Source organism: Pelodiscus sinensis, chromosome 9, assembly GCF_052426305.1.
Source record: "Pelodiscus sinensis isolate ZL-2025 chromosome 9, ASM5242630v1, whole genome shotgun sequence".
NCBI lineage: Eukaryota > Metazoa > Chordata > Testudines > Trionychidae > Pelodiscus > Pelodiscus sinensis.
The window spans coordinates 66,204,618-66,231,579 of NC_143060.1; the positions used below are offsets into that span (position 1 = coordinate 66,204,618).

The 26,962-nt window shown below is 44.2% G+C and overlaps 1 protein-coding gene across 19 annotated transcripts in view; it reads left to right on the forward strand.

Annotated features, from left to right (window-relative positions):
- The first annotated feature begins 39 nt into the window (after positions 1–39).
- The window catches only part of PRRC2C (proline rich coiled-coil 2C), an 85,420-nt gene continuing 58,497 nt past the window's right edge, over positions 40–26,962 (forward strand). For 17 of the 19 annotated variants that reach the window (XM_075937009.2, XM_075937012.2, XM_089780626.1 and 14 more), the window contains exons 1-5: positions 41–192; positions 20,521–20,688; positions 22,259–22,436; positions 23,410–23,519; positions 26,046–26,183. In XM_075937009.2, the coding sequence (XP_075793124.2) occupies positions 20,574–20,688; positions 22,259–22,436; positions 23,410–23,519; positions 26,046–26,183 (541 nt within the window). In that variant the 5' untranslated portion in view covers positions 41–192; positions 20,521–20,573. Of the gene's footprint in view, positions 193–20,520; positions 20,689–22,258; positions 22,437–23,409; positions 23,520–26,045; positions 26,184–26,962 lie in introns of all 19 variants that reach the window. The other 2 variants (XM_089780629.1, XM_075937014.2) reach the window with 2 other exon arrangements.

Sequence of the window (26,962 nt, forward strand, 5' to 3'; positions counted from 1 at the left end):
GGGGAAGGAACCCGCCCGGCCTCACGCGGCCGGCGCTGCGTGGGCGCTGCGCGGTGACGTCAGACGCCGTTGGCGCCGGCTTGGCCGCCCGCCATCTTGGCCCCTGTGTGGAGGCGGTTCGCGCGGCGGCAGCAGCGGCCTCCCCGAGTCTCGCAGCCGGGCCCAGGCCGCAGCGCCGGCCCCGCAGCCCAGGTGAGGCGCCGCGGTGGGGGGCTGGGGGACGCGCGGCCCCGCTGGGGGGTGCGACGCGGCCCGGCCCCGCCGCCCCTTCCCCCCGCGCCGGGCGGGGCCGGGCCCCGGAGCCGGTGGGAGCGGCGCTCGCGCGGCCTGCGCCGCATGGCCCGGGGCGGGGGGCGGCTCGGCCAGGGCCCCGCTTCCGCTCGGCGGGGGGAGGGAGCCGGCCCTGCCCGCCGCCTGTGGGGCTGAGCGCGCTCTCGGGGGCGGCCTCCTGCCCCACAGCGCCGCGCCGGGGGCAGTTTGGGGGGGGCAGAAGGGATCCTCCCCCCAGCCCCACAGCGCCGCGCCGGGGGCTGTTTGGGGGGGGCAGAAGGGATCCTCCCCCCAGCCCCACAGCGCCGCGCCGGGGGCAGTTTGGGGGGGCAGAAGGGATCCTCCCCCAGCCCCACAGCGCCGCGCCGGGGGCTGTTTGGGGGGGGCAGAAGGGATCCTCCCCCCAGCCCCACAGCGCCGCGCCGGGGGCAGTTGGGGGGGCAGAAGGGAACCTTCCCCAGCCCCATAGCGCCGCGCCGGGGGCAGTTGGGGGGGCAGAAGGGAACCTTCCCCAGCCCCATAGCGCTGCTCCCCGGGTGCCGCGCAGCGGGGCCCTTTTTTTCCTTCCCCGTCTCGAGGCCGGCTTGGGTTGCGCCTGGATTTTCCTCCTCGCTTGGTGCCTCCCTGTCCAGAGGGATCGATTGGTTCCTGCTCCGTGCGGGCGCTGCCGCAGCATCTCCCCCTCGCCCCCAGCGGCGTGAATAGCCACGGGGGCGGGAGGCGCTTGGAGCAGGAGTGTTGCCTGGTGAAACGGGGCTCTTGGCTGCCGGGGGCATCAGATGGTCTTTCCTGCTCAATGCAGGTCAATTTCACGATCTCTCTCTTCTCACCCTAAAATATTTCAAGCTTCTCATCTTTTGCTAGCAGATGTGGAAAGGCATGGGCTATGCAGTTGATGTTAGCTTGTAGATGTATTTTTTATTTCAATTTTATGTTCGTATTGCAGGATACTCTCCTATTGTTTCCAAAAGTCCTGTGTCCAATAATGTCTAGGTTACGAGAAACTAACGTTTCTGTGCTTGTCATTAAAGCTGCAAGTCTTTCATGGAAGTGACAGATTCTGGGATCTCTGGTTTTTGTAGTGGCCAGTCCAGCTGACTTCAGGGCTACCTGGCAGTTGGACAGCATCCTAGGAGCAGCAGGGTTGGGAGCAGCAGCAGGGCTTATGGATGCTGCCTCCAGGAGGAGCAGGGGCCACAGATACATGCTTTCCCTTCCTTCCCCTTCCCCCCCTGCTTAATTAAGGGTGTTTTAAGTAAAAGTCATAGGCTGTGATTTTGTGTATTGCCTTGTTATTTACTTGTAACTCTTGAGATAAGAAAAACGTGAGCAGACATTGCAGGATTATTACATTGAGTTTCAGAACCAAGCTCACTAAAATCTTCTTTATGCCGCTGTTAACATCAGTAGGAGTGCTAGCTAGCTTGGCTGTGATTTAAGGAGGATGCTGGCATTTTAATATGGTGTTGTCTAGACCCGATGCTTGTCTACATTAAGCATTTGGGGAGCCACCACTGCAGGAAGCAATGGTTGGAAATTTTGGAGGCAAAGATTAATTGTAGACACAGCTCAACAGGTTTCCAAGGAAGCACAGCAGCTCTTTGCTGACTAATCAAGAGGAAGCATCTCTGTCTGTAGTCAGAAGTGCTGTCCTCTATTCATACTATTCCTGTGAGTGTTTCTCATTATTCCATTGCCTCCACCCAGCCTGTCCCAGAGGAGTCCAGACTTGAGTTTTTAAAAGTAACATACAAAGGGAAATCTAGATTTCTGAAGAAAGAGCAGAATGTATGCAAAAGGCCAAATGGGAACTTTTGGGTGGTGAGATGGGTTTTCTTTGTGTTTTTTGTATTGTTTGTGTGTTTGAAGATCTGTCCGATAATTATCTAACAATCTTTTGTTCTCAAATGTGTAATGGGAGTTTCACCCCTTAATTCAAAGGCTGTTCTTCCTCCCCAAGTGTTGTTTCAGCAATTGAGTCAAATAGATGATGACAGATGTTGATTACAAAGTTTTGACCAGTTAAACCAAAAAGTCCATTCTCCTCTCAGCAGTTTAGTATTCAGTCTCTTGTCTAGTATGACATAATTTCACTTTTTCTTCAGTCTTCTATAGAGTTTCTGGTTAGGCAAGATGTGAACTTCTCATGGATTTTTTTTAAATAAAACTTCCAGTCTACTTGATACATGGTAGAGAAGCACAAAAATAATATTATTGCCCTGGCAGGTCACCTTTAATGTGTGTGCTGTTAGAAGTTTGCCTGTTCAGTCTTTCTTCTTCTATTACAAAATTCACAGTAAAATGTGTCGTTTATCAAGCTTAATGTATGGGCATTATGGTACATTTGTCATTCAGTGTTGTTTTTTCAACTAAGAAATTTGAACATTTTCAGCCCTTAGGACAGGGGAGGGGAACCTAAGGCCTGGGGACAGGATGTGGCCCCCAGGACTCGGGGCTCCCTCTTCCCCCCACCCCCAGCATTGAGGGGCCTGTGCTGGTGTTCCAGCTCCTACACTGTCCTACTGTGGAGCTGGAGTGCACAAAATCTACTAGCCTGGGCCCCCTTAGGCTCTGGTGTGGAAAGGGAATGTGGGGAGGGTCTTTCTCCTCAGTCAGGGGCCATGTCAGTGGGGGGGGTTAGTTTTTCTTTTTTGCTTCTCACTTGTGTGCAACCCCTGACTGATTTTTCCCTGGGTCAGTGGCCTCTGATCCAAAAAAAGGTCCCCTGCCCCCGCCTTAGGACTTAGTGTGCCTTTGACAAAAGGATGGCTTGTGCCCTGGAGTGCAGCACGTTCTCTGATGAGATCAGTTAATGATAAATATTAAATGATGACACTAACCTGTTAAGAGGGTATATTTATAATGGATTTCATTGGAATTAAAATTGGAGTCTGCGTGGTCTAATATCTAGAGATGAAGAGTGGGATTTATCAGCTGTGTTCTGCTCTGACTGATATGCTGTGGTTTTGAGTTTACCAATCACTACATTGCCTAATTTTCTTAATTACAAAAGTGATAATCTCCACTTTACAAAAGTCCTTGAGTTTGACAGGTAAAATGTGATATGTGCACACCATTGTTCACAAGCCCTGCTTTGTAGTCTCTCTTGATGCTGCAGTAGTATACATTCTCTTTTCAATTCAATGGTTTAAATAAGCAGAAAACAGTCTTAGAAGAAAAATTCTTCAGGTATAGTTGCAGAGGTTACAACTGAGTTGAAATATTACTGGAGTACTTCTGGTAATGTGGTTTTATAAAATGCATCTTCAGCGTGTGAGCAAATCGGAGCAGAGTGTTCTAAAATGCACCTGCAATCATTTTACTTCTTAGAACAGCTTGTCTAGAGGGTTGCTATGTCTGGGTTTTTGTTTGTCCGCAGAAAGTATGTTAGTGGGGGCATTGGGCATACTGTGGAGTATTACACTGGACTTGAGTTGTGAATTCTTCACCCCAAATACCTCTATTGCCAGGACTTGACAAACCCCGGCGAAAGCTACTCGCCAGACCAGCATTGCGCATGCGCAGCGGTTTTTCAAGCCCTGTCTATTGCATATTAAATGGGGAATGACATGCTCAAATTGATAGACAAGGTCGGTGATTTCAGTGGCTTTTGTATGGGCAGGTAATAGTCCTGGTGTGATATACAAGGAGGCACTAAGTTTAGTTCCCTGCTCTGTGTGACCTTGAGCAAGCCACTTACTAGTCTCTGTCAGTTGCATTTGTAAAAATGGGAGTAATTTCCCTACTCACAGAGGTGTTGAGGATAAATACATTAAACATTGTGAAGCACTTTTATGTGAGGACCTGGACACAAGATTTGGGGCAAGTCCTAAAGTCAGCATATATAGTAAACTTCCGATAATCCGGCACCTTTAGGACCCAAGGGGTGCCGGATTATCAAATATGCCAGACTATAGGAAGGGGGGGCTACGAGGGGTCTGGGGTGGGGTGGGGTGGGGCGGGATGTGCCCCTCGGCGCTGCGGGACCAACCTGGAAGCACCCCAGCTGCTCTGCCCCAGACTTCCCCAAGTAGGCCGCTGGTCAGTTTCAGCAGTGGCTGAATCGGGGAAGCCGGGGGCAGAGCAGCTCCAATTGTCCGGCTGCCCGGAGCACTTCTGGGTTCCAGATGGTGCCGGACCATCAGGAGTGCCGGACCACTGAAGTTTTACTGTATTAGTTGTGGCTACACATCAGCCTTTCACACTACCTTCTCTTCTGTCAGTGGTGCACATCCGACTGAAGAGCTACGTTCCCTCTAAGCCTGTGGTCACCAACCCGTCGATCGTGAGGCGTTCGGGCATTCCCACCCCCAAGAAGCCCGACTACCTACCTCTAGTGTAGTGCTGGCTTCCTGCGGGGTGGACAGAAGTCCTGTCTGAAGCCCGCGTCACTTCTGGGGGTTCTGGAAGTGCGCGTGCTGCTCCCCTCCCACGACTCTGTTGCTGGGGGAAGGGGCATCGGCCCTGGAGGAGGAGTGCAGCGGTTTCCCTGTGCAGCAGGAGCGGGGGTCGGCCCCAGGGTTTGGCCTGGGGCAGGCACCCGCAAGGGTTTGGCCGCACCGCAGGAGAGTGGGTTTGGCCCTGGGGCAGGTGCGCACGGGGTTTAGGCGGGGGGGGGGGCGCCCGTGGAGGGTTGGCCACGCTATGGGAGACGGGGTTTGGCCTTGGGGCAGGCGCCCGGGGGGGGGGGGGGCGGTTTGGCTGCGCCGTGGGGGGGTGGAGTTGGCCCCAGGGCAGGTGCCAATGGGACTTTGGCTGCACTGCGGGAGGCATGTGCCAACTTCCCTCGGGGTCGTGGGGGGGAGAATCCTGGGAGGAGGTGATAGTAGAGGACTCTCCGCCCCCACTCCCTCCTCTCCCCATCCCTCTGTTCCCTCTCCCCACTCCCCAGCCTCAGAAACCCGTCCCCTCTCCCACCCCGTCCCCTCTCCCGTCCCCAGCCGCAGAAACCTGTCTCCACTGGCACCCTGTTCAAACAGGTTTCCTGCCCTTCTCAGAAATAAATACAATGCAGAAACTTTTTGTGTTTGACATAGTATTTTATTTGAAAATGAAGTCTGGCCAACAAACCCCCAATTGGGGCCAAGCCCCCATCTGGCCACAGCATCATGACACTCCTGCACTCCCCTTTTTCCCAGACCCTAGATCTCAGTCTATCATACACTGGAACCCCCTGCCCTGAATCCCTCACATACCCCAACCCAAATTCCTGAACCCTCACATCCGGAAGTCTGTGGCTTACTTAGTACCCTAACCCTACATCTGACCCCAACACTGCCCGGCCTGGAACTCCCTCCCCAAGCCAGCGTTCCTTTATCCACTTCCTCCTGCATTCAGATTTCCTCCCAGAGCTTGTACCTCTCACCCCTTCCCGCACTCAAATCCCTCATTCCCACCCCGGAGCCTACACATCCTGTCTCAACCCAGCGAGGGTACATCTAGACTGCAGGAGTTTTTGAGGATTCCGGAGATACCCCAGAAAAACTCTTCTGCATCCAGGGATGCATTTGCTCTTCCACTTCTTTTAGTGGAAGAGCAAGCATGATCTTTCGGTCATCCCTATATTCCTCTTTCCACAAGGAATAAGGGGGCTTCCAAAAGAAGGGGTTTTTCTGACATTTGGTCAAGTCTCGACAGGCCAAATGTTGGAAAAACTTCTTCCTACAGAAGAATTGGGGGGGGAAAGCAGCAGTGTAAGGGTTGGGGATAGCAAGTGATGGAGAGGCGGAGAACAGAGAGGGCGGGGCTTCACGGAAGGGGTGGGGCAGTAGATCTTGACTTGTTCTGACATTTAAAAAGTGATCTTGGGTGTAAAAGGGTTGGAGACTACTGCCCTAAGCTATGTGCAGCTGTGCAGCTTCCTATTGAGTCCTGTGCAAGGGCTCAGGGCTACAGCAGGAAGAGATGCCTCTCCCCAAGTCCCGAAGCTGCCAAAGGCTGGGAGAGGTGCTCCTCCTTGCTGGCCTCCACATGGAGCTACAGCGACCAGGGCAGTTCTGTGCTGGGGTCAGGGGGAAAGCTGCCAGCAGGTCCGGCTCCTAGGCGAGGGCCACAAGGTACTGTCTCTGCACTCCCATTGACCAATGGGAGCTGGGGGTGGTGCTTGTGGATGATGGCAGGTCACATAGCCTCCAGGTGCCCCCCCTTCCTTCAGGTGCTAGCAGGTAGGCCCCAGGCAGAACCATGAAACTGACAAGAATGACAGCCGCCAGCCAATGTAAAGAACACTGTGTCTACATAAATTACTGTGTTGCCCTAACTACACAGACATAAGCCTATGCCTCTCAGGAAGGTGAAGTTGTTACAACATTGTAGTAGAGAACTTACGTAGGCGTGGCAAGACTATAATGCAGACAGTGACATAATCTGCCTTATGTAAATTTAACTCTGTTGTGTAGACCAAGTTTGTGATACGAAGAAGAAGAAAAAATAAAAAGATGATGGCAATATTGAGGGAGAAGAAGCCCAGACATCACACTAGGCATGAGGCTATGGAATTATGGATTGAGAGAATTCTTGCTCCCTTCTAGCAGCAACCTGGAGAAAAAGGAGAGGAACTTAAAATTTCAGGCACTCTGAATCCAGAAGTTTCTTTAAATGGAGTCTTCAAGCTAGGGATGTAAGCAAGTAGTCCACTACCTGATAAGCAAAAGCCTAGATAGGGTTAGCAAGGAGCTGGGCCCCCTGTGGATAAGGGCTGCTGATGTAAGGCAGCCTCTGTTGACAGTGGACAGGGCTGGCTGCCGCAAACGGGCTGCTGGACTCAGCCTAAGCTGGGACCGAGAAGTCCCGGCTTGCGCTGGCTCGGGATGCCGCACCTCTGCATTTTAAATGTAGTAAGAGCCTGCCGGCTCCGCTTGGTCCCGGCTCAAGCTGGCTCCTGGAATTACCCCACTGCGTCTCTATAGTAGTCCTTATCGACTAGTCGTGTAGTCAATACAAAACGTATCAACTACACAATTAGTTAGATAATCGCAATTTAACTTCTTTACTTCCGGCAGGGTACAGGAGAAAGTACCCTGATAAAACCATCCCAATTTCCATCAGCTAAGGTGTGATGGATGTTGGACTTGACATAGCATTGCCATGTTGCTTACTTGTTTGTATTGATCTAAAGCTTTTGTGGGTTTAGTCCAATCTGTTTGTCCTGTATGTTTTCAAACCTTACTCTGACATCATTTCTCATGTATTAGATATGCAACAGACAGAAACAGGTCCAAAAAACCACAGCTGAAAGATAAGAAAAAAGATTAACATTGGATAGGTTTGTAAAACTGAGAAAAAAAAATCTAAAGTGACAGGAGCACAAGAGATCAAAAACAAACATGGAGCAGAATATGGAGATGGGAATTGTAATACTGTACAGTTACTTTATTACTTGACTTTATTAAGTTAATTGTACTAAAATGTGGAGAAGGTGGTTTCAATATCTACAGTGTGCAAAACAACAAATAGTCTACTATTTTTATTAATCAGGGTCGGCAACCTTTCAGAAGCGGCATGCCAAGATTTAACTTACTCACTTCTATTTACAGATCTGTGTGCTGCGGGAGGGGAAGGGGCAGGTTGGGTGCAGTGACCATATTTTCTGAAAAAGCTGCAGTAGGGAGAATGGTTTAATTTAAATTATTAAACAGATTAAGTGTTTTAACTTTCTCGTGTTTATCAAACTTCATTTTAAATAAAGTAAAATATTAACTTATGTCCAGGGCTCGACAAACCGCGGTGAAAACCACTTGCCAGCCCCTCACTGTGCATGCGTGAACTGCTGGTGAATGGGGCAACCGGCTGAAATCTTCTCACCATGGGCGAGTAAATAAGTGGATTTGTCGAGCCCTGCTTATGACCAACACAAAAGGTTTCAATATTTTCTTTCTTTGATGGGTGGGGGCCACTGACCCACAATAAAATAAGTGGGTGACTACACAAGTGAGGAGCAAAAAAACTCCTCAAAAAACCCCAACCCTCACTGATGTGGCCTCCAACTGAGACACTTCACTCCTCTGGCACTCCAGCCCCATGGGGCCAGGGGAAAGAACAGGAAGGACTGAGGTTCCCATAGGCCAGATTTATTATTCTGGGTACTGGAGTTAGTGGATTTTATGGACCCCCTTAGTCTCTGCGGTGGGGACAAAAATGAGGGGTTCAGTGGGTGGGGCAGGGCTGTCAGTGTGTGGTATAGGGATGGGCTGCAGGATCGGAGTCGAGATGGGATGCAGAAGCAGGCTATGAGTAGGGTGTCTGGCCAGGGAGAGGGGGCAGGAGTGAGGGAGGCTGCAGTAGCAGGCTGGGGTAGAGTGTCAGAGCAAGCTGGGAGTGCGGCGTTTTGGTAGGGGAAGGGGAGTGAGTGAGGGGTTTGGGCTGTGGGGGTCTGGGCATGAAGGGTGATGCTTACCTGGCTTCATGCCCTCTTGCAGCAGGGAAAGTCTCCCAGCAGCCCCAGTAGGGGCTGAGGCAGCAGCTCCAAGGCATGGAAATCCAGGAGGTAGGGATGCAAGCTACTAGTTGCTTTTCCCCCTTGCTGTCTCTATCACGAGGAGGGAAGGGGCTGGGTGTGCTGGAGGGAGCTGGTTTTAAAGCTGGTTCCCTCCAGCTCTGTGGGAGAGGGCAGAGGCGCACAGCAGAAGCCAACTTTGAAATGGGGCTGGGACTCTTGTACATTTCAAAGTTGGCATGGAGCCTGGGGCGAATGGAGTGTCTCCCACTGACCACAGGCTCCATACGAGTGCTTCCACTTTGAAATGTTCAACAGTCCTGTACATTTCAGAGTCGGAATGCGGACGTTCTTATCGACTAATCGAATAGTCAAGGGAAATCCTATTGACTATTCGATTAGTTAATCAAAATTTAACATCCCTACCGGGAGCAGCTCCACCCGGTTTTACCTTGAACTTGCCCGGCACCCTTGGCAGCGGCGGCCCCGTACCAACAAGCGGCCTGGAGGAGGAGAAGACAGCATGGCTGGACCGGGGGCCACGCAGTGCACTGTGGTGGGGCAGTGGGTGGCGAAGTGGTAGTAAACCGTGCGCCACTGGAAGCCAGCCCAGCTGCCTGTCGGCAAAGCTCCTATGGAGCCGCCTATGCTCTCTCTGGGATGTAGGGGAGCGGAGGTTGCTGCATTGTGCAAGAAGCAATGGCAGTTAAAATTGGGACAGTTCCGTATGGATCTGGCAGGGAGGCTCATATGTCAGTGAAAATTGGCTTGCATGCCACAAGTTGCCAACCCCTGTTGTTAAGAATACCTCAGACACTGCATAACGTCAATTCTTTAGCATTTTTTGTGAACTGTTATGGATTGTGCCAAGGCATGTTGAGTAAGATTTTCCATAATTTATACTCCTTAAATTTAATCTAGTGCCTTCTAGATAGAGCCCTGCAAATCCACGGATATCCGTATCTGCTGATACGGTGGCAGATATTCACTGCTCATTTTTGCCGATATAAATACGGATACAAATTTTGTATCTAGAATCCTGTCAATTTACAAATCTCTGTTTTATATCCATGGACATCTGCATCCATGGATGTGGATATAGATATCCGTGGCTGCTGATTCAAACTTCGTATCTGTGCAGGGCTTTACTTTGTTTATGGCAAAAAAATATAGGTCAGAAGCAAACACTATACCTTTGTGGCCAAGGTAAGTGTAAAACAAGTCTTAAAAGATACTTGGGAAAAACTGATTTGTCATTTTTTGATATTTTATGCTTGAAAAAGATCTGAGAAGAATTTTGTATATGTTTTCCTGATTGTGTTTTTACATTAGAAATTTAGGTCTCCTGTAGGTTGGCTAGAGAACTGATAAGTCATAACATCACAAGTCAAAAAATGTGAAAGTTGGATAATTAAGGAGAGGAAGGATTTTTACTTGGACTATTCAACTTGGACTACTACAGGTTGAACCTCTCTAGCCTGGCAGCCTCACGCCCTGGCCAGTGCTGAACAAGAGAATTTGCCGGACCATGGAGAAGTCAATATTGTCTAGCAGAATTACAACTCTTCCACTGCTTACTGGGCTCTTAGAAGACATTTAGGGATAAATAAACACTAAATAACAGCACAGAACACAGAGCCAGAGCTGATGGCTGTAAACAAGCTTCATGGGATTGTGGGAAATTTGGCCACACCTATGGTAAGTGGACATCTGATTAACTAAAATCATGCCAGACCATGGATGTCACCAGGCCAGAGTGTGCTGGACTAGAGAGGTTCAAACTGTCTGTATTATTAAACTTCTTATTCAACTTAAAATATTAATGGAGCCTTTAATACGAGGAAGGGTTTATTAAAGATTCAAACCTTTCATTAAGATGTAAGATGGAGGTAGACATCCTCTAGTATATAAGGATGGCTATACTAGGTCAGAATAAAGGTACCTCTAGACCAGGATCCTGTCTTCCAACAGCAGCCAGTGCCCAATGCTTCAGAAGGAGAACCCTGAGTAGCTCCCACAGTAAAACCAGGTAAAACTAGATTTGAGGTCCCTGACTCTTTTTTCCTTTCTTGCTTAGAAAAATTAACTTTAAAAAAGGAAGCAAACCTTTTCAGGCCTTCCTCATGCGTCATGAAGTAACAAAAAAGGCACAAGCCCAGTTATAAAAAAAATCCCTGGTAATTATGTGACTTAATACTTTTCCTTTTGTCTGTATTTTTTAACTAAAAGCACAAATGTCTAGAAATGATCAGGTTTAAAATATATTTACAAAACTGATAGCTTAAGCTTTCATAGGTGCATATATTTGGAGTATTTTTCTCATACTGCCTTAGTTGAAGTGAAATATTTGTATCAGAATTTACAATGTAAAATACAAATCACTACTGATATTAAATCAGTTTCATTTGATAAATTAAACATCAGTTTTTCAGAAGACTTCTCTCAAATTCCCCATCCCCAGTTGTTTGACTTCCCACTGCTTCACAAATAAAATTCAAACCCATATAAGTCTATTGAGAAGGTAAAAAAAAGGGGGGGGGGGGGCTTAAGGGTTCCAAATAAAGATTTTAGTCCCTTACAGTATTTACTTCCTTCCAGATTAATGTTCTCTGACAACTCTTATCTCTAAATGGAGAGATTGAATGCCCAGGTTCTACCTAAAATCTACCCATTAGTAAAGACAAGCTCTACCTTTTCTGTGTCTGGAGGCAGGTATCCTTTAAATGCTATTTAAAACCTGGAAAGGGGAGTTGTGCTGGGAGAAGCCAACAGCTAAATGAGAGTTAAAGTGGTTTGAGAAGGCTGGAGCAGAGAGGATACTGGGGAAAATCTTGTCCTCTCAAGTGTGGTCTTTCTGTGAGGTGGAGTTTTGGATTAAGTGATACTAGCAAATGAAACAGGAGGCTAGCTAGGATAGCTCTCCTGGGCTGAACTCTTCCAAGTAGGAAAACTCTTTGGGACTGCTGCTTAATCTTTCTCCTGCCTCCTCGTCTACTATGAACTCCACTTTGTTTCATTTTGGGAGCTACAGGATGCTTAATTTGGCAGTGGGAGCCTAGAGGCAGTCACATGATAATGGCAAAATAGCTCTTTGTGAAAGATCAAGTGTTTGCATAGTGATAAACTGCCCACCAACTCAAAAAGCTTTATTTCAGAGCTAGCAAAGGTGCTGGAAACGCTTGAGGGATAGCATCTGCAACACTAGAGGGAGAATAGAAAAAACGGAGGCAGCCAACTTTGGTGACAAGCCGAGAAACAGTTGTTGATTATCTCAGCTTGTTCACTGTCATGAAAAACACATCATGGAGACAAGTTTTTATAGATGTACCTTTATTAAAAGGTTCTGATGTTTACCTTTCTCATCTCCTTTTCTGAATAGTTAATACTTTTAGCCAATATGATTTGGTAAGAACAATAAATGTATATGCGGAACTAGAGGAACACTTAGCACTCTAAAATACTCAATCCATTTTTAAAGTTGACTTTAACAAAGCTAAAAGACATCGATAGCAATGGGCAGGGCTCGACAAATAATACAAGTAGATTGCAACCCGGAAGAGCCGGGTTTGGGTGATCTGCGCATGCACAGAACACCGAACAGCGCGGCTGGTGAGCGGGGCTTGCCGCGGTTCGGCGAGCCCTGGCAACGGATATTGTGGAAACACAACTTTTGTGTTGGGAAGCTTACACTTATGTACATGCGCACAGTTGTGTGTATTTTTGAAACTGGTCAGAGGCATAGTGAGATTTGCTCATCTCTTGCCTCTTTACATGCATTTTATCATCCCCCGACCAATTCTTGAACTCCTTGTTCTCTCGTCTCATGCTAGTGTGAGGTTTTGTAGGTACAGTGGAATGGAAGAGGGGGTTTTTGGTGATAAAGGGAGTTGGATTTTGTTTTGTTTTGTGGAATCTTTTGGAAGATTCTGGAAGTAGTAGGTTTCCACTACATGCATCTGACGAAGTGCGTCTTTGCCCACAAAAGCTTATGCTCCAGCACTTCGGTTAGTCTATAAGGTGCCACAGGACTCCTCGCCGCTTTTGCAGATTCAGACTAACATGGCTACCCCTCTGATACTTGGAAGTGTGTGTGGTTTTTTGCAGTTTAACAAGCTCTAAGCTGCCATCACTACCACACTTGAAACTCAAGAGGTCTTAATGAGCATGATCCAAGATGTCCATAATTTTGCTAGGGTACCTCCTCTCAGGCCAGATCTGAGATTTGATATTTTAGGGAAGAAAACTTGCCAGACCGTCTGTCTACATCTTACAGAGTACAATTTCAGTTTTCAAAAATTCTGTCTAAAGCATTAAGACATATTTTAATTAAGCTGGTGCAAATTTTGCATGAAGACACTTTAAAGAAAACCGATCAAGCTAAACAGCAGTAAAATTTTGTAAACCAAAATAAGGATGTCTGCACAAACTTGCATCAATTTAACTAAATCTATTTAAACACATACCTACATTTAAGTGTCATCAATGACCTAAAATTGCCTTTTTTTGCTTTTTCTCTTAAGCTTTTTTTAGTACTTTTGATGGGATTTTTCATGTTTAAAGAAATGATAGGAAGAAAAAGAAAAGATTGTTTAATATTGTGAGATTTCTGTCTAGATAGCACTACAAGATCCATGCATCTTACAAGATCCAAAGGAAAGAAAGGGCTGCTTTCCTTCAAATTCAGGGAGCTTCTGCCTTATCAAATGTGGAATGAGTGAGCCAAGGGCTTCTGGAAAGTGGTTAGTCGCTCATGGGGTCCATTTTGGTAGTATTCAGTTAAGTTAACCTAATTAGATGTACGTGTGCAGGCTGCCTTACCCCTCACTCTGCTTAAAAAGTGCTGACAAAATTCTGGCTTAAGAGGCTCATACTGTTGATCAAAGCCAGCTTTCGTTGATGAAAAGTACTACTTAATGAAGGCTATTTTCATGCCAAACATCAGCTTTCTGCTCCGTCATTTTGATGCCTAAACTGTTAGAAAAAGGTGTATTACAGCAAAAGTTTTGTGTTTTTTTTCCACACATGCTCGCCTCATGCTCCCAGTGGCTGAACTATTTTTGATCAAAATGCATCTTGGAAAATTTCAGTCCACAAAATGAAAGTATTGGTAGCTTAAATTACTGTATCCTGATGGTTGGAAGTAAGATCTTACATGGTTGGACTGTCTTAGAATAGATGTGCACAAGTCAATGGGGGTTATGGTTGTACATTTAACAGTTTTGCTTTTGGGGTCTTGAATAAACCATGTGTGCCTTTAATATTATGATTGATATAGGGTTTGGGTTTTTTTTCTTAGTGGTTTTTGTCCAGCTTCATACATGTGTGGACGGTAGTAGCTGTGAGGTCTATGACCAAAACAGGAGAAGAGTCTGATATCACTTTAAAATATTTAAGTATGCAGTATGGGGTTAAAGTCTAAAAGCTTTTAACACAGATATAACATATGAAAATCCTAATAACATATGGTTATTAACAGAGCTCACTGAACTGCGGCGAGCCCCGCTTGCCAGCCGCGCTGTCCGATGATCTGCTCATGTGCAGATCGCCCGAACCCGGCTCTTCCGGGTTGCTGTCTACTCTCCAGGGGCAAGTAGATTGCATTATTTGTCGAGCCCTGGTTATTAAAGATAGTGTGTTTATAAATGAGCCATGGACTAGGAATGCTTGAAAGTACAAATTGTATTTCTTCTGGTTCCAAGTGCCCAGAATCCACTTTTTTATAAATCTTGATCTGTTGTTGAGTTTAGCATAAACTGCCTGCTCTTCAGGTACCCCCCAAAATACAATTTTTTAACAGAACTTCATACTTTTCAGGCTATAGTGAGCCGCATCCTAACCATAGGTCATGGTGATGTTTTGCCATTGTTAAGGGTGTAGACTCTTGAAATATGCTAGCTTTACAGTTACAGTAAAATTTTTCCATTCTTGTTGCTGTTTTTAACATCTTACTCTTCATCTGGACTGTGTTGCAAATGAGACAGTAAACTGAAACAGCAGGATCTTTCTCCAGCAGTAATGGGTTTGTAAAAATACCGGCCATTACATTTAATCACCCATGTAGCAAAAACTCACCATTTAAGACTCCATTCATATACTCAGTAGTTTGAAGATTCACCTGAAACTGACTTTTCAGGAATCCTTTAACCAGGGTGTGTTTTGAGGAAGTTGACACTGTAGTTTGACATGACTGTCAACCTGTTATCAGTGCTCTACTTTTAAGAGAGGAAAGGTTATACTTTCTAGAGGAAGTGGTTAGAAAAAGTATAGAAAGGAATCAGGAATACTAACTTCAGTTTACCTAGCTACTTATACAGCTTCCGTTACTGTGGTGTGTATATATATGTTCCTCAGACATAAATAAATTTATTTTCATAACGTGGTAATATCATGAGGCCTTTTTTAAGATGAGGAACTGAGAGTTGCATAAGATTACACAGGAAGTCTATGGCAAAGCTGGCAACTGAATCCAGTGCTGAGTCTCTGACCACTACAGACCATCCTTCTTTTGCGAGTCCTGGCACTGATTTACAGTGTGACCTTTGTGTAAAATCTCCATTCTGTGGGAGAAGAAATACTACAGAAAATATAGAGGAAGTAATTAAACTACAAAATGTAGGAGGGTAGACAGTCTTTGAGAGAGAATACGTTCTGTCAACTTTTACATCAACCACTTTCAAGAACAGTAACTTGCTAGAGGCATTCACATCCTCCTAATCATTGAAGTAGTTTCTTTATATGGGATTCACTTTTTTGGTTTTTTATAAATAGAAGGTAACCTTTTGCATGTGTTGCAAGTTCTGCCTACTATAAAATTTAAAATATTTTTTTCTATTTTCTAAACTGTTAATTTGTTCTCTGGTGTATTCGTGTTAGGAAGGCTTCCTTCACAATTGTGAGAAATTTCATTGAAATTAGTTTATTTTCTGGATGACAATTCAGCAATAACCTGTGGCTACAAAATAATGGAATAAAATGGGTCCTTGATATGGTGTGCTTTTTAGGGATGTTAAATTTCGATTAATCAGCTAATTGAGTAGTCGATGGAATTTCCATTGACTACTCGATTAGTCAAGAAGGGGGTACTTGCTCTCTCGCTGTGCCTCTGCCTTTGAAATGTACAAATGCCACCTGTAGCTCTTGTACATTTCAAAGGAAAAGGCACAGCGGGGAAACTCTCTCTCTGCTGGGGGGGAACTGGCCTTTTAGCTGGCTCCCCCCAGCACTGTCTCCTGCTCCCGACCCTTGGTGCATTTGATAGAGGCATCAAAGGACGGGGGAGGAGGGGAGTGAATAGTCGAGTAGTGACTCGACTACCTGATAAACCTAGGCTTATTGGGTAGTCGATTAGTTGCTTACATCCCCAGTGCTTTTACATACTAGGAGAGTCTGAATACAGGAGATAATACATACTCTGTGCTTTAGCTCCAGGCCTAAATAAGTGATAAAGAACTTTCTGTAATTTGAAAAATAATATTGTATAGAGTACAGTAACTCTGTACAATTTTAACTGATGAAAATGTATTTGGGACAGTTATTTTTTGATGTTGCAATGGCTTATTTGTTGACATTAAGTTTAAGTGGCTGAAAGTACTCTTTGCTGCAAAAATTAAGGAGCATAATGCTTTATGTAATTGTGCAAGTGGTGTAACTATAGTGACCTGAAATGGTTCATTGATCAGATTAAACTTCTCTCTTGGATGCAATGAACCCTGCCATTTGCTGTTGCTTCATTTACTGTAGCACATCTTTCCTTCTATCATGTTAATTATTTAATTTTAGAAGTGATTAGAGACTTTCAGTTGCATGCTTCTGCTTCCTAAGGGCATGCAGCCATCTCATATCCTGTAATAAACTGCTTTGTTTGCTATTGTGATTCAATGTCAAATAAACTTTTAATTAAACCTAAACAGATGGGCATAGTTTTCTCTTAATGGAGGCACACTGGAAAAGTTAACCAATAAGCTGAAATCAGATACTAAATAGACTAGCTATTTAATTGATTAAAGGTGCATATGTTAGCAAGGACTAACTTTGAAGAAGTTGATGTGTTGAATGCATCTAAAACATAAGCTGAGCACACCTTTGTATATACAGTACTTAATATATCCAGTGCATGGCACTATGGAGCATAGATGATTGCACGCATAAATGAAAGGTGGTGGGGGTTTAGCGCCTGGTCAAAATTTGTATCTTAGACATCCATATATGAACAGCCATACTAGGTCAGACTTTGGTCTTCTGACAGTGGCCAGTATTAGGTGTTCCTAGAGAGAATGAGGAGAACAAGTAATCATCAAATGATCCCTGGTCTGTCACCCATTCCCAGTTTCTGACGAACAGAGGCTAGGGACACCATTCCCACCCACCTTGGCTAATAAGTATTGATGAACCTGTCCTCCATGAATTTATCTGGCTCTTTTTTGAACCCTGTTAAAGTCCTGGCCTTCACTACATTCTCTGGCAAGGAGATCCGCAGGTTGACTGCGTTCATTGGCATTCTCTTGTATGCCTATACTAAGTTAAATATGAAATTTGACTGACCTAATTCAAAAAGTTTCCCCCGACACACTTTACTGCAGAATGTGAAATTAAAAAGTTTAATCGTCTTCATGCAGTTTTTAGTTGAGATTAAATATCACCAATTGTGTCAAAATACATACGCTAACATCCCTAGTCAGTTGGCTGCGTGCCAGGGTAGCCCCTTTGGAGCAGCTTGAGATGACCGATGTAGCTCTGTTATCATGCAGCTTTCTTTGGTAACCTGGTGTCAGCTTCCCACTCACAAGCCTGTGATGGCTTGCTACAGATGCCTTCCAGTAGAGCTAATGTTCTATTGACTTGGAGAGTGGAGACGATTCTTAAGCCATTGAAATGTTGCTTCCTTGTCTGCAAGAATAGCTCATGTTAATGACCCACAGAAAAATCAGTCTGGGCCATGCACAAATGAGAAGCAGAAAAAAAATCCTCACTGACTTGGCCTCCAACTGAGGAGAGAGACTTCCCACATTCCCCTTGCACTCAAGTGCCTCAGGGGGCCCAAGCTAGTAGATTTTTGTATGCTCCAAACCCGGTGTGGGGGATGAAGGAGTACCAGCACAGACTTCTCAATTCTGAGGGAAGCCCCGAGTCTTGGGAGCCGGATCCAAGCAAGCCAGGGGCCACATCTGATCTCGCGGGCCTTAGGTTCCCCACCCTTGCTATAGGATCATCCTTCAGCTTGTCCTTGGTTGAGTTGAGCACTCTGCCAGCGGTTGCCTGTTTCCACTCTGAGCAGCATATAACCCTCAGATGAATAGAGGAAGAACCCAGAAGGATACTGCTAATGTTGTCTGGGGTATGATGGAATGAGATACCAAGCTAGGGGGTGGGTCACCTCTGAGGACCTATGATCTGTTGATAGGCTTTTACCTGCTTTTCGTTTCTGGTGTGAGGTATGTCTACACTTAATTCCTCCTTCGAGGGAGGAATGCAAATGTAGACCTCCAAAATTGTAAATTAAGTGGGGATTTAAATATCCCGTGTTCATTTGCATAATCGCCGACTTCTGCTTTTCTGCAATGGTGCTATTTCGGTACATCAAACTCAGTTCCTGCAGGGTTATTTTGAGGAAATAACCCTTCCCCCGAAATAATCCTTCCTTCTCAAAAAATGAGGTTTAAGGGTTATTTCGAGGGAAGGGTTTTCTCTCAAAATAACCCTGCAGGGACCAAGTTTGATGTCCCGAAATAGCGCTACTGCAGAAAAGCTGCAGCCTGCGATTATGCAAATGAAGCACGGGATATTTAAATCCCTGTTTCATTTGCAATTTTGGATGTCTGCGTTTGCATTCCTCCCTCGAAGGAGGAATCAAGTGTAGACATACCCTAAGGCTATTTGAAGAGTTAAATTTGCTATTTATACAAGTTATGGCACAAATGGCAGCTGTGTGCAAGGGGAGGACATAGGTTACTGAACATTGAGCAAGGGCATGTTAATTAGCATGCAAATATAAATTAAATTCTCCTTGAATCTTGAAAAACTGTTATTTTGGCTAACAGTAATCTTACATCTCAGCTTGGTCAGGTAGGTGCTATGTTTCCAGTTTCATTAACATGAAATTATCTGCATAAAGGGGCTTCACTTAATTGCATGCTCACTGGTGTGGAACACAGGCAACCACATCTAACAGGAGTACTGCTGCTTTGGGACTCATCTCTGTATTAAAACTCACTGAACACTAGTGGCCTGTTTCAAGATCTTCCCGATACGTTGTTTCAGATAACACTTTTAGTTGTCAGTCCTGATCTTTATGCCAGATAACCCTGAAAAGGGAATAGCGAGACTGGTATGAACTCCCAGACCACAGCACTTGTAGCTCAAACACCTCGTGGCAAAAAAGGAGAGACTAACTAGTAGCACAGCATAGGAGCTTGTGGAGAGGTCCCAGGGAAATAATAGCTTGTGTTAGGGGCATAAATCATTTGAGTTCACCATTTCATATTGAGCTAGGGGGACACTCGTCTCTTCCGTATTTTCTGTCAGGCAGGGGTACTGGTGACTTGGAGGCAGAGGTTGAGAAAATTTGCAAGTGAGAGAGGGCCCTGATGTGAAGAACTTCTGAGTAGGGATGTGAGTGTGTACCAGAGTACATAGTTAACTGATGAGCTTTGGTACATGGTTAACCGCTGAGCCTGGGCTCGTCAGTTAACTCTCAAGGTTACACACCCCTTCCTTATACCCCCACCCCCAGTGTTGCTGCCCTTGTATCAAAGGCAACAGTGGGGAGGCGGGGGGGGGGGGAGAAGCACAGCACAGGCTTTTAAGCCAACTCCCTCCAGAGCCACCTGCACTCCATCCCTTGTTGCCTCCCACAGTGGCAGCAGGGGAGGGAAGCAAGCAGGAGCCACAGAGGCAGCAGCACTGGGCAGTAAGCGTCTCCCTTCTGCTGACTGGATTATAGCTAGTTAGTGAGGTGTGCATCCAGAACAGAACAAACATACTTTGGCAAGAATTACTGGCCTCTGGGAAGAAGGAGGTACAGGAGCAGGGAAAAAAGGTATAGGTGCACTAATGTGTTACCTGAAGCTTTGGAACAAAATGAAATGGTTATGCTGGTTCTCTTTGTGGAGCTCCACTGAAGTTTTCCTTCCCTTAACACAAAACCTGCAAGCAAGATCAGTTATGCCCCCGGTTTTGATGGAGAACGGATTGGAAGCATTCCCTCCGAAACTGTTGGGTCCTAACTGGGAGAAAGCTGAGCATCAGGAGCTGAAGCTCTTGGTTTGGCTGAATCTCCAAATATTTCTGGTGCATTACATAATAAAACTGGGGATGACAACATGACTGCCTGCTGACATGAATGAAGTCACTGAACATCCCTGGCACAGTGTAGAAATACTTTGGCAGCATCTACCTTTGAATGGACTCCACTGCTTATAAAAACATCCGGAGAAAGGAAACTCCTCTTCCAGTAGAAAATAATCTTTTCCACGGGTGTGCATGCCCAAATTTAAAAAAATAAAAATAAAAAAGCTGTTCTCTGCGGAAACAGAATGAGGAGAATGTGTTTGTTCAACAAACATACCCATGAGAGTAGGTTTTTCCCAAAAAAGTGCTCTTTCCATCCTCTGGGACTGGGCAAAAGTACTGAACAAGGAATCCAAAGCAGCAGGAGTAACCATCGCAATGCTTTTGATTTATGTTTTTGTAGGACTGTGTTGACCAGAAGTTGCCCCTTTATAAATAAGTAGTTAAAAGGTTCAAATTGCTAAATCTGAGATCCTTTAAAATGCATAGGGTTTGATTTGAAATGGGCTTTCCTTTCTTATTATATTAAGGTTGATTTTGAGAGGTGAGCAGGAGGCACCAGACTCGATGAGTTTCCATCGAAATGTCGGAAAAGCCAAGCCAGACCGCAAAAGCAAAGGATGGGAAAACAAAGTATGCAACGCTCAGTCTATTTAACACTTACAAGGGAAAATCACTGGAAACACAGAAAACTACAGGTGAGTACATTGACCTGACTTAGGTTCTGTAGTTCCGTTAATACAGTTGTATTTGAGATTGGTCGTGTGAAGTATGCGATCTAAATGCAACAAGATATCGTGCTGTATGTTCGAGAAAGCTGCTAGATGGAAAGCATGGTGGCAAAGGTTTTAGGTGTAAGATAACTTCTGGTTATTTATAGGTATGTAAAGTCCCATTTTAGTTGCACTTAACTGGATAACCAATTCAATAGGGGCAGGCTGGCTGAAGCGGTGGGTGTGCCCCATGGGGCTGAAGCAGCACCTCTGCCCACAGAGGCTGGGGGGGTACTCCAGCTCCTGCAGTTAACTGTAACCAGTAGGCATCACCTAGCAAGCGTAATGCTAGCCTGTTAACCATTCACATCCCAAGTTACTTGTAATATAGCTCTTCAGTTTTGGGGTCGGATCACTCCTTCCATTCCCATAGTAAGCGGAGTTGTACCTTATGGTATAAAAATAGTCCGTAAAAAATATGGCTGCATTATACAGTTATCTGCTTGCTGTCTTCATAGCACTGTAGTAAGAGAGGCAGCTCGGGGGGAAATGCATGATAATAGTTCATTTACCTTTGTGACTGTGTTGTGATTCTTCTGCTTCAGGATATTGTTTATCTCCCCTTAGGACAGCAACCAAACTTTTTTGTTGAATTGGATTCAGTTGATCTAGTCCATAAAGCAGAGATCTTTGATCTCGTGTTTTGCTGGATTTTTATTAATAGGTTCTTAACCAGTCTGTCTTGCTATTTAACTAGTGAGACAAGGAATGAGTACCTGCCCTTTCAGATGCTCTAGCAGAGCCTGTGTACAGAGCCTGTGGCACCTCTGCCTGCAAAATGCCTGATTAAGCCAATGTAGTTACTCTTTCATTAGCGTCACATTGTTTCCCTCGGGCTCTCAAATTCCCTGACAGCATTAAATCATACATCTGAATTAAACAAGGCAAATGTTAGAAGGAATGTTGCTTGTTAGTGATTTTTACAAGTAGTACTCTATTTTGGAAGATTCGTTTTAAGTGTGTTTGAAGGGACATAATTAACTTTGAAAATATTACCTAATAAGGTTGCAATTAATCTGTTCCAAATAGCCCATGAGATTACTATAATTTGGAAGATGTTAGAGGTGGTTTTTTTTATTTTTTCGGTCTTTGTATACGGTAATATATGGTCACTTTCATTGTCTTAGTTAGAATTTCTCAAAGTAGTGTTGCTTTCATTCCATGCTGTGGTGGGAAATCCAGCTGCATGTTTTTCTAAGGCCCTACAAAAGGGTTTGGTTTTAGTATTGAAAAAATTACTGTAAATTTGGGGCTCATCCATTTTCAGTTCAATCCTGAGAACTGTTTTCAAAACTTTCTGCTCAAGGAATTTATAACTCCGGCTTGACCATGAGATGTAGATTTCAAGGGACTTACTGTTTAATCTTTAATGCCCCCCCCCTCCCCTTTTAAGGGAAAAAAACATTTTTTTCTATTAAATCTGTAGCTTTCCATGAACATTGTCCATTTTAAGGGAAGAGTGAAAATGAACATTTTTTTTCTTTTTGGCATACAGTTACTGCACGCCATGGATTACAGAGTCTTGGGAAAGTTGCCATTTCACGAAGGATGCCTCCCCCCGCTAACCTCCCTAGTCTCAAAGCAGAGAACAAAGGCAATGATCCTAATGTAAACATTGTGCCTAAAGATGGCACAGGATGGGCTTCTAAACAAGAACAGCACGAGGAGGAAAAGTAAGTTACAATAGAGAAGCCGACTGACTTTGTTCAATGTGACTTGTGAACGTCCCATCATACTGCAGGCACCTTACTAAAGGCCCAGGGGAAATTGGATGTGTGACAATATGCCTAACACATTAGGATATTGTCATAGAGGAAATGCCATGTTAATTATTGGCAGAGACACTTTCATCACCTGAGACTAATTGAAATGATTTCATTATTCTTAGACTGGAGACAGTATGCCCACATTTATTCCAAATGAAGGGCTATAACTTGCCCTTCAGTGCTGTTGACAAATTTAATTTTTACGCTGTGTGTTTATCTTTATCACGAAATACTACTGGATGAGAGGCAGTAAATGTTAATTAGGCTTCAAATAATTTAGGGGTTCAAGGATTAAAACAAACACATTTTCAGTCATCTTTAAAAAAAAAAAAAAAAGAAATTGAGCAAAAATTAGCTTTATTCTATCTAGTTTAATTACTACCTTCCTATGCACCGAAATTAAGTACAGTATTGAAGACTTCTTTTGGGAGCATCTTCTTACATAACATCAAATCTCCACATAATTTACTGACCACAGAGCTTAAAGGGATGGGAGGGAATGGTTAATAAAGTATTTGTTTTTACCTTTGAGTGGTATCATGGAGTATTTTTATGCATGGCTAAACAGTAGCAGATATTGGGTAGACATAATTCAATTTTATGTATTACTATTTCTTCAGGCAAGAAGGCTTGTAGAGTGAATTATTGTTCATCTCCCGAATGCTGCTTCCGTATCAGGGTTTGAAGACATAAAATGACAATAAGTAAACTTGTGCACAGTTGTGTTTGTAATTAGGACATCAGTCCTTAGTTCTTCCAATGCCATAGTTATCACAGGCCCAAACGAGTAGAATAAATTAATACTTCTCAGGACAGAATAAATTTTTTGAGAACAAATTTCTCCTGTATCCATGAATGAGTGTATTTCTTTTAATTTCAGACCGCCAGAAGTGCCGCAAGTGCAGCCAAAACCTGTAGCTCCCGCTCCTCCAGAAGTAGCTCCTGTTGCCAAATCATGGGCCAGTACCAAGCCAGGTGGGCAAGGCGATGGTAAGTGAAGTTGAAAGTGGAGGAAACCCAGGCTGGCCCAGTGGTCTAGTAGTTTTGCTTGTTCCCTGGGTCAGCAGGGGCTGGGAGCGTTGTGGAGACAACTTCCTTGCCTCTAAAGTGATGGGATGCCTTGTCACTCAAGTGAATCCCTGCAGCCAGCTGAGCAGCTGCATAGGGAATTGTACAGTTCTTCTTTGCTGGGGTTCTTGGATCGGGAAGGAAAATAAATAAATCCTCAGCCTATGGCAGAGGTGTGTGTGACTTCTGACTGAATAAAAGACTGTCTGTTGCAGTGTTGTGGTGATCTGTCTTTGTCCAAACCATCCTTATAGTGTGAACTTACTGTGAAAGCTGAATGAAAATTATTTCTGAGCCTCTGCCATTGTAGGCACAGACCTCTGTTTTGTATATGTTGGCATATTCTTATTCCTAAGGTCTTTGTATACTGAATTATGGAGCAAATATTAGGATCAAGTTGGCAATTCTAGATAGTCTTGGCATCCCACTGCCCTTCCTAAAGTTTAATACTATCGCCATCCAGAACTAACTCTGATAGCTTGTTTTGCATGTGTCCTATGAGTGGGATAGGATGATCTGTAGCCGCAGTATTAGTCTCATCCTTCTGTTGTAAAACCTTCTCTTACATGCACAGGAAGTAGACTGCTTGGTGACTTCAAGGTGCAGGCAGATGACGTCTGTTGCAATTTAGTTAGTGATTTTATAGCTGCCTTGAGAACTAAACCAGATGGTTGATTCATCTCGTGTAACTATTTGTCACAATCTGGTGCTTGGGCAGGAAGTTGAATTTTGGGGGAATAGGGAAATTTTACTTTTATCTTGGACTGATTCCAGTATTGTTCAGTTGGGATTGCAGATGTACCTGTCCGACAAGATACGAACTTATATTTCTGGCCTGCTCTTGGTTGATGAAACGCGTGAAGTTCTTAGATGTGTGTTGAAGAGAAACATTTTTTTGTCTGTTGATAGTGTTCCTTAAATTCCTTCGCCGCCGCTTCATTCTTCTCTCATGCTATGGCTTGCATGTAATGTGACTAATTAAGAAGGAAAGATTCTTAATGCTCAGAAGCTTTGTGCAGTGCCTGACCAGTTGCAGCATATGTTTAGATCTTGTTACAGACTAACTCGACTACCCCCTGAAGCTTTACATCTTGTGTAAGGGATAAAGAAATAGGTAGTTGTCTCAACGCCATCTTTAAAGTCTCTAACAGCTGAACTGTTCGCTAGCTGACTGGTTATTTCAGGTTGAGTGCTTGTGTTAGATTGTCAAGTTTATCACTAAGGCAACTCTTACTTTTCAAACAATCATTTGATCCAAGCTTTATGGTCACGTGTCAGGCAGAATTTTGCAGATGCTTGAACATCCCCCCCACAATCCTGCTTTAATGTAGGACATCCTGGAAAAGGATGCTTTTGAGCTGTATGAAGTGATTTCTGCCTGCCACTTTCTGTTGACAGTAGGACACGTCATCTCAGTCATAGCAAGGCTTCCAGAGATCCCAGTCTGCTTTCCCCCACTTCCTAATAAAGCTTAAAAAAATTGGTAAAGTGAGGATTAGTTATACCAGGGCTTTCCAGAACCCCCAGATGGTTCGTCATGGGGAAAATGTTTGGTATTTGCCCTCTTGCCTTCTTTGCATAAAGTAGGTATGAAAGGTTCTTTTCAGAACTTTGGTTCGTGCTTGATTCTTTCAACATCAGGACCAGATAATGATTGCAAGCTGAAGGGTGGGGGCTTTGGAACCATTCAAAGATCTATCCTTTTAAGCAGTTGTAGAATAGTCTGAGTTGGCAGCTTCAACAAAAAGAAAAAGTTTATGTAGTTTGACTAAGTCACTTTCTCAGTCAGCCTTCACTTTCTTGGCATTTGGACTATTAGTCTGCTACAGCTGTAGTTTTCCATAGAATCTTACAAATAACAAAGATTACCTTAATTTCCTATTTTAAATTAGTTTTTACCTAAAATTATCTATGGCTTCTTTACATATCCTAATTTTTTGGTACAGTTCATCCAATCTGAAGCTTAAATGTTATTCTGACCACTTTTGTTGTTAACTCTATCATGGGTTGTTTCTTGCACGTGCTACTCTGTTACTTGAAACTAAGCCAAGAGTAGTGTTTGTATACTCCAGAAATAGCTATTTCAAGAAGCTGGCATTCATGGCGTTGAGACATTGCTTTTCCGAGTTGTCCTTGTGTGACATCACATCAGTTAACATTTTAGGTAGCTCTAGCTATCCATGATTGCTTTTCTGGTAATATTGTGTCCTCTTATCTTGATCCTTCTAACACGTGCAGCAAAAAAGTAAATTAGCTCAATGAATTTAATGAATATGGAATTTCACAAAGGATTATTTTAAACTTGGATTAAATACCCAGCTCTTTTATTTGAAAAATAGTATAGCTTTTTAAAGTAAAATGTTATGGTTTGGCCAAGGTAAAGGGTCCTGTTTTCCAAAATGTAATAATTATTGAAATGTGTAGCACTGTTTTGTTCTAATTGTCTAGGTCCAAGTGTCCCCGTAAATAGTTATTTCCAGCAAGAGTTTCCCAGTCTGCAGGCAGCCGGGGATCAGGAAAAGTCAGGCAAAGATAAAGACACACCTGAAGAGCCGTATGGACCTGGACCCAGTTTACGGCCACAAAGTAGGTATATCTTAAAAGCCTTGTGAAGATGGATGCCAAATTGTCATTTATAATATAGAGTTTTACTAGGGATTTCTGATGTGCACTATGAAGTAGATGGAATATTGTCATTTAGGAGTTCACTCAACAGAAAATTAATAAAAGTGACGAGGAGTCCTGTGTCACCTTATAGATTAACCGAAGTGTTAGTCTATAAGGTGCCACAGGACTCCTCGCTGCGTTTGCATATTCAGACTAACATGGCTACCCCTCTGATACTTGACACAATAAAAGTGAATTGGCCTGAATTTTGCCATATACACTTGCAGAATTTTGCATTATATACATTTGTTAAAACATTTTCTTACAAATCTCCTTTTCATGTCTGCCTCTGTGTATATAGTCATCTTTTTTACTTATTCCTTTTACTTTTCTTTGATCTATAGCCTTGTGGTAATTATATTTCCATGTCAGTGTTTACCTTTTACTAAGGTTTCTCTGGAGAATTTTTCATACTTCCTTGTCTGTTCCAGCACAATGTCTACATATACAAAAAAAACATCAATATTTTCCTTCTTCCTAGGCTATGATTCACTTCACAGGTTCCCAAACTGTAGTCAGTTATGCACTTACGGTCCAAAGAGTATTTGCTAGTCATGTTCAAATGATGCTGGCACCGCCTTGTTTCTAATTGCTAAATGTCATGACAAATAAAAATACTTCACTAATATTATTCCCCATGTGAGCTGTTCATGGAGTTGGCCAAAGGATGGCTGGTTACATAATCACAAATGTGTGGA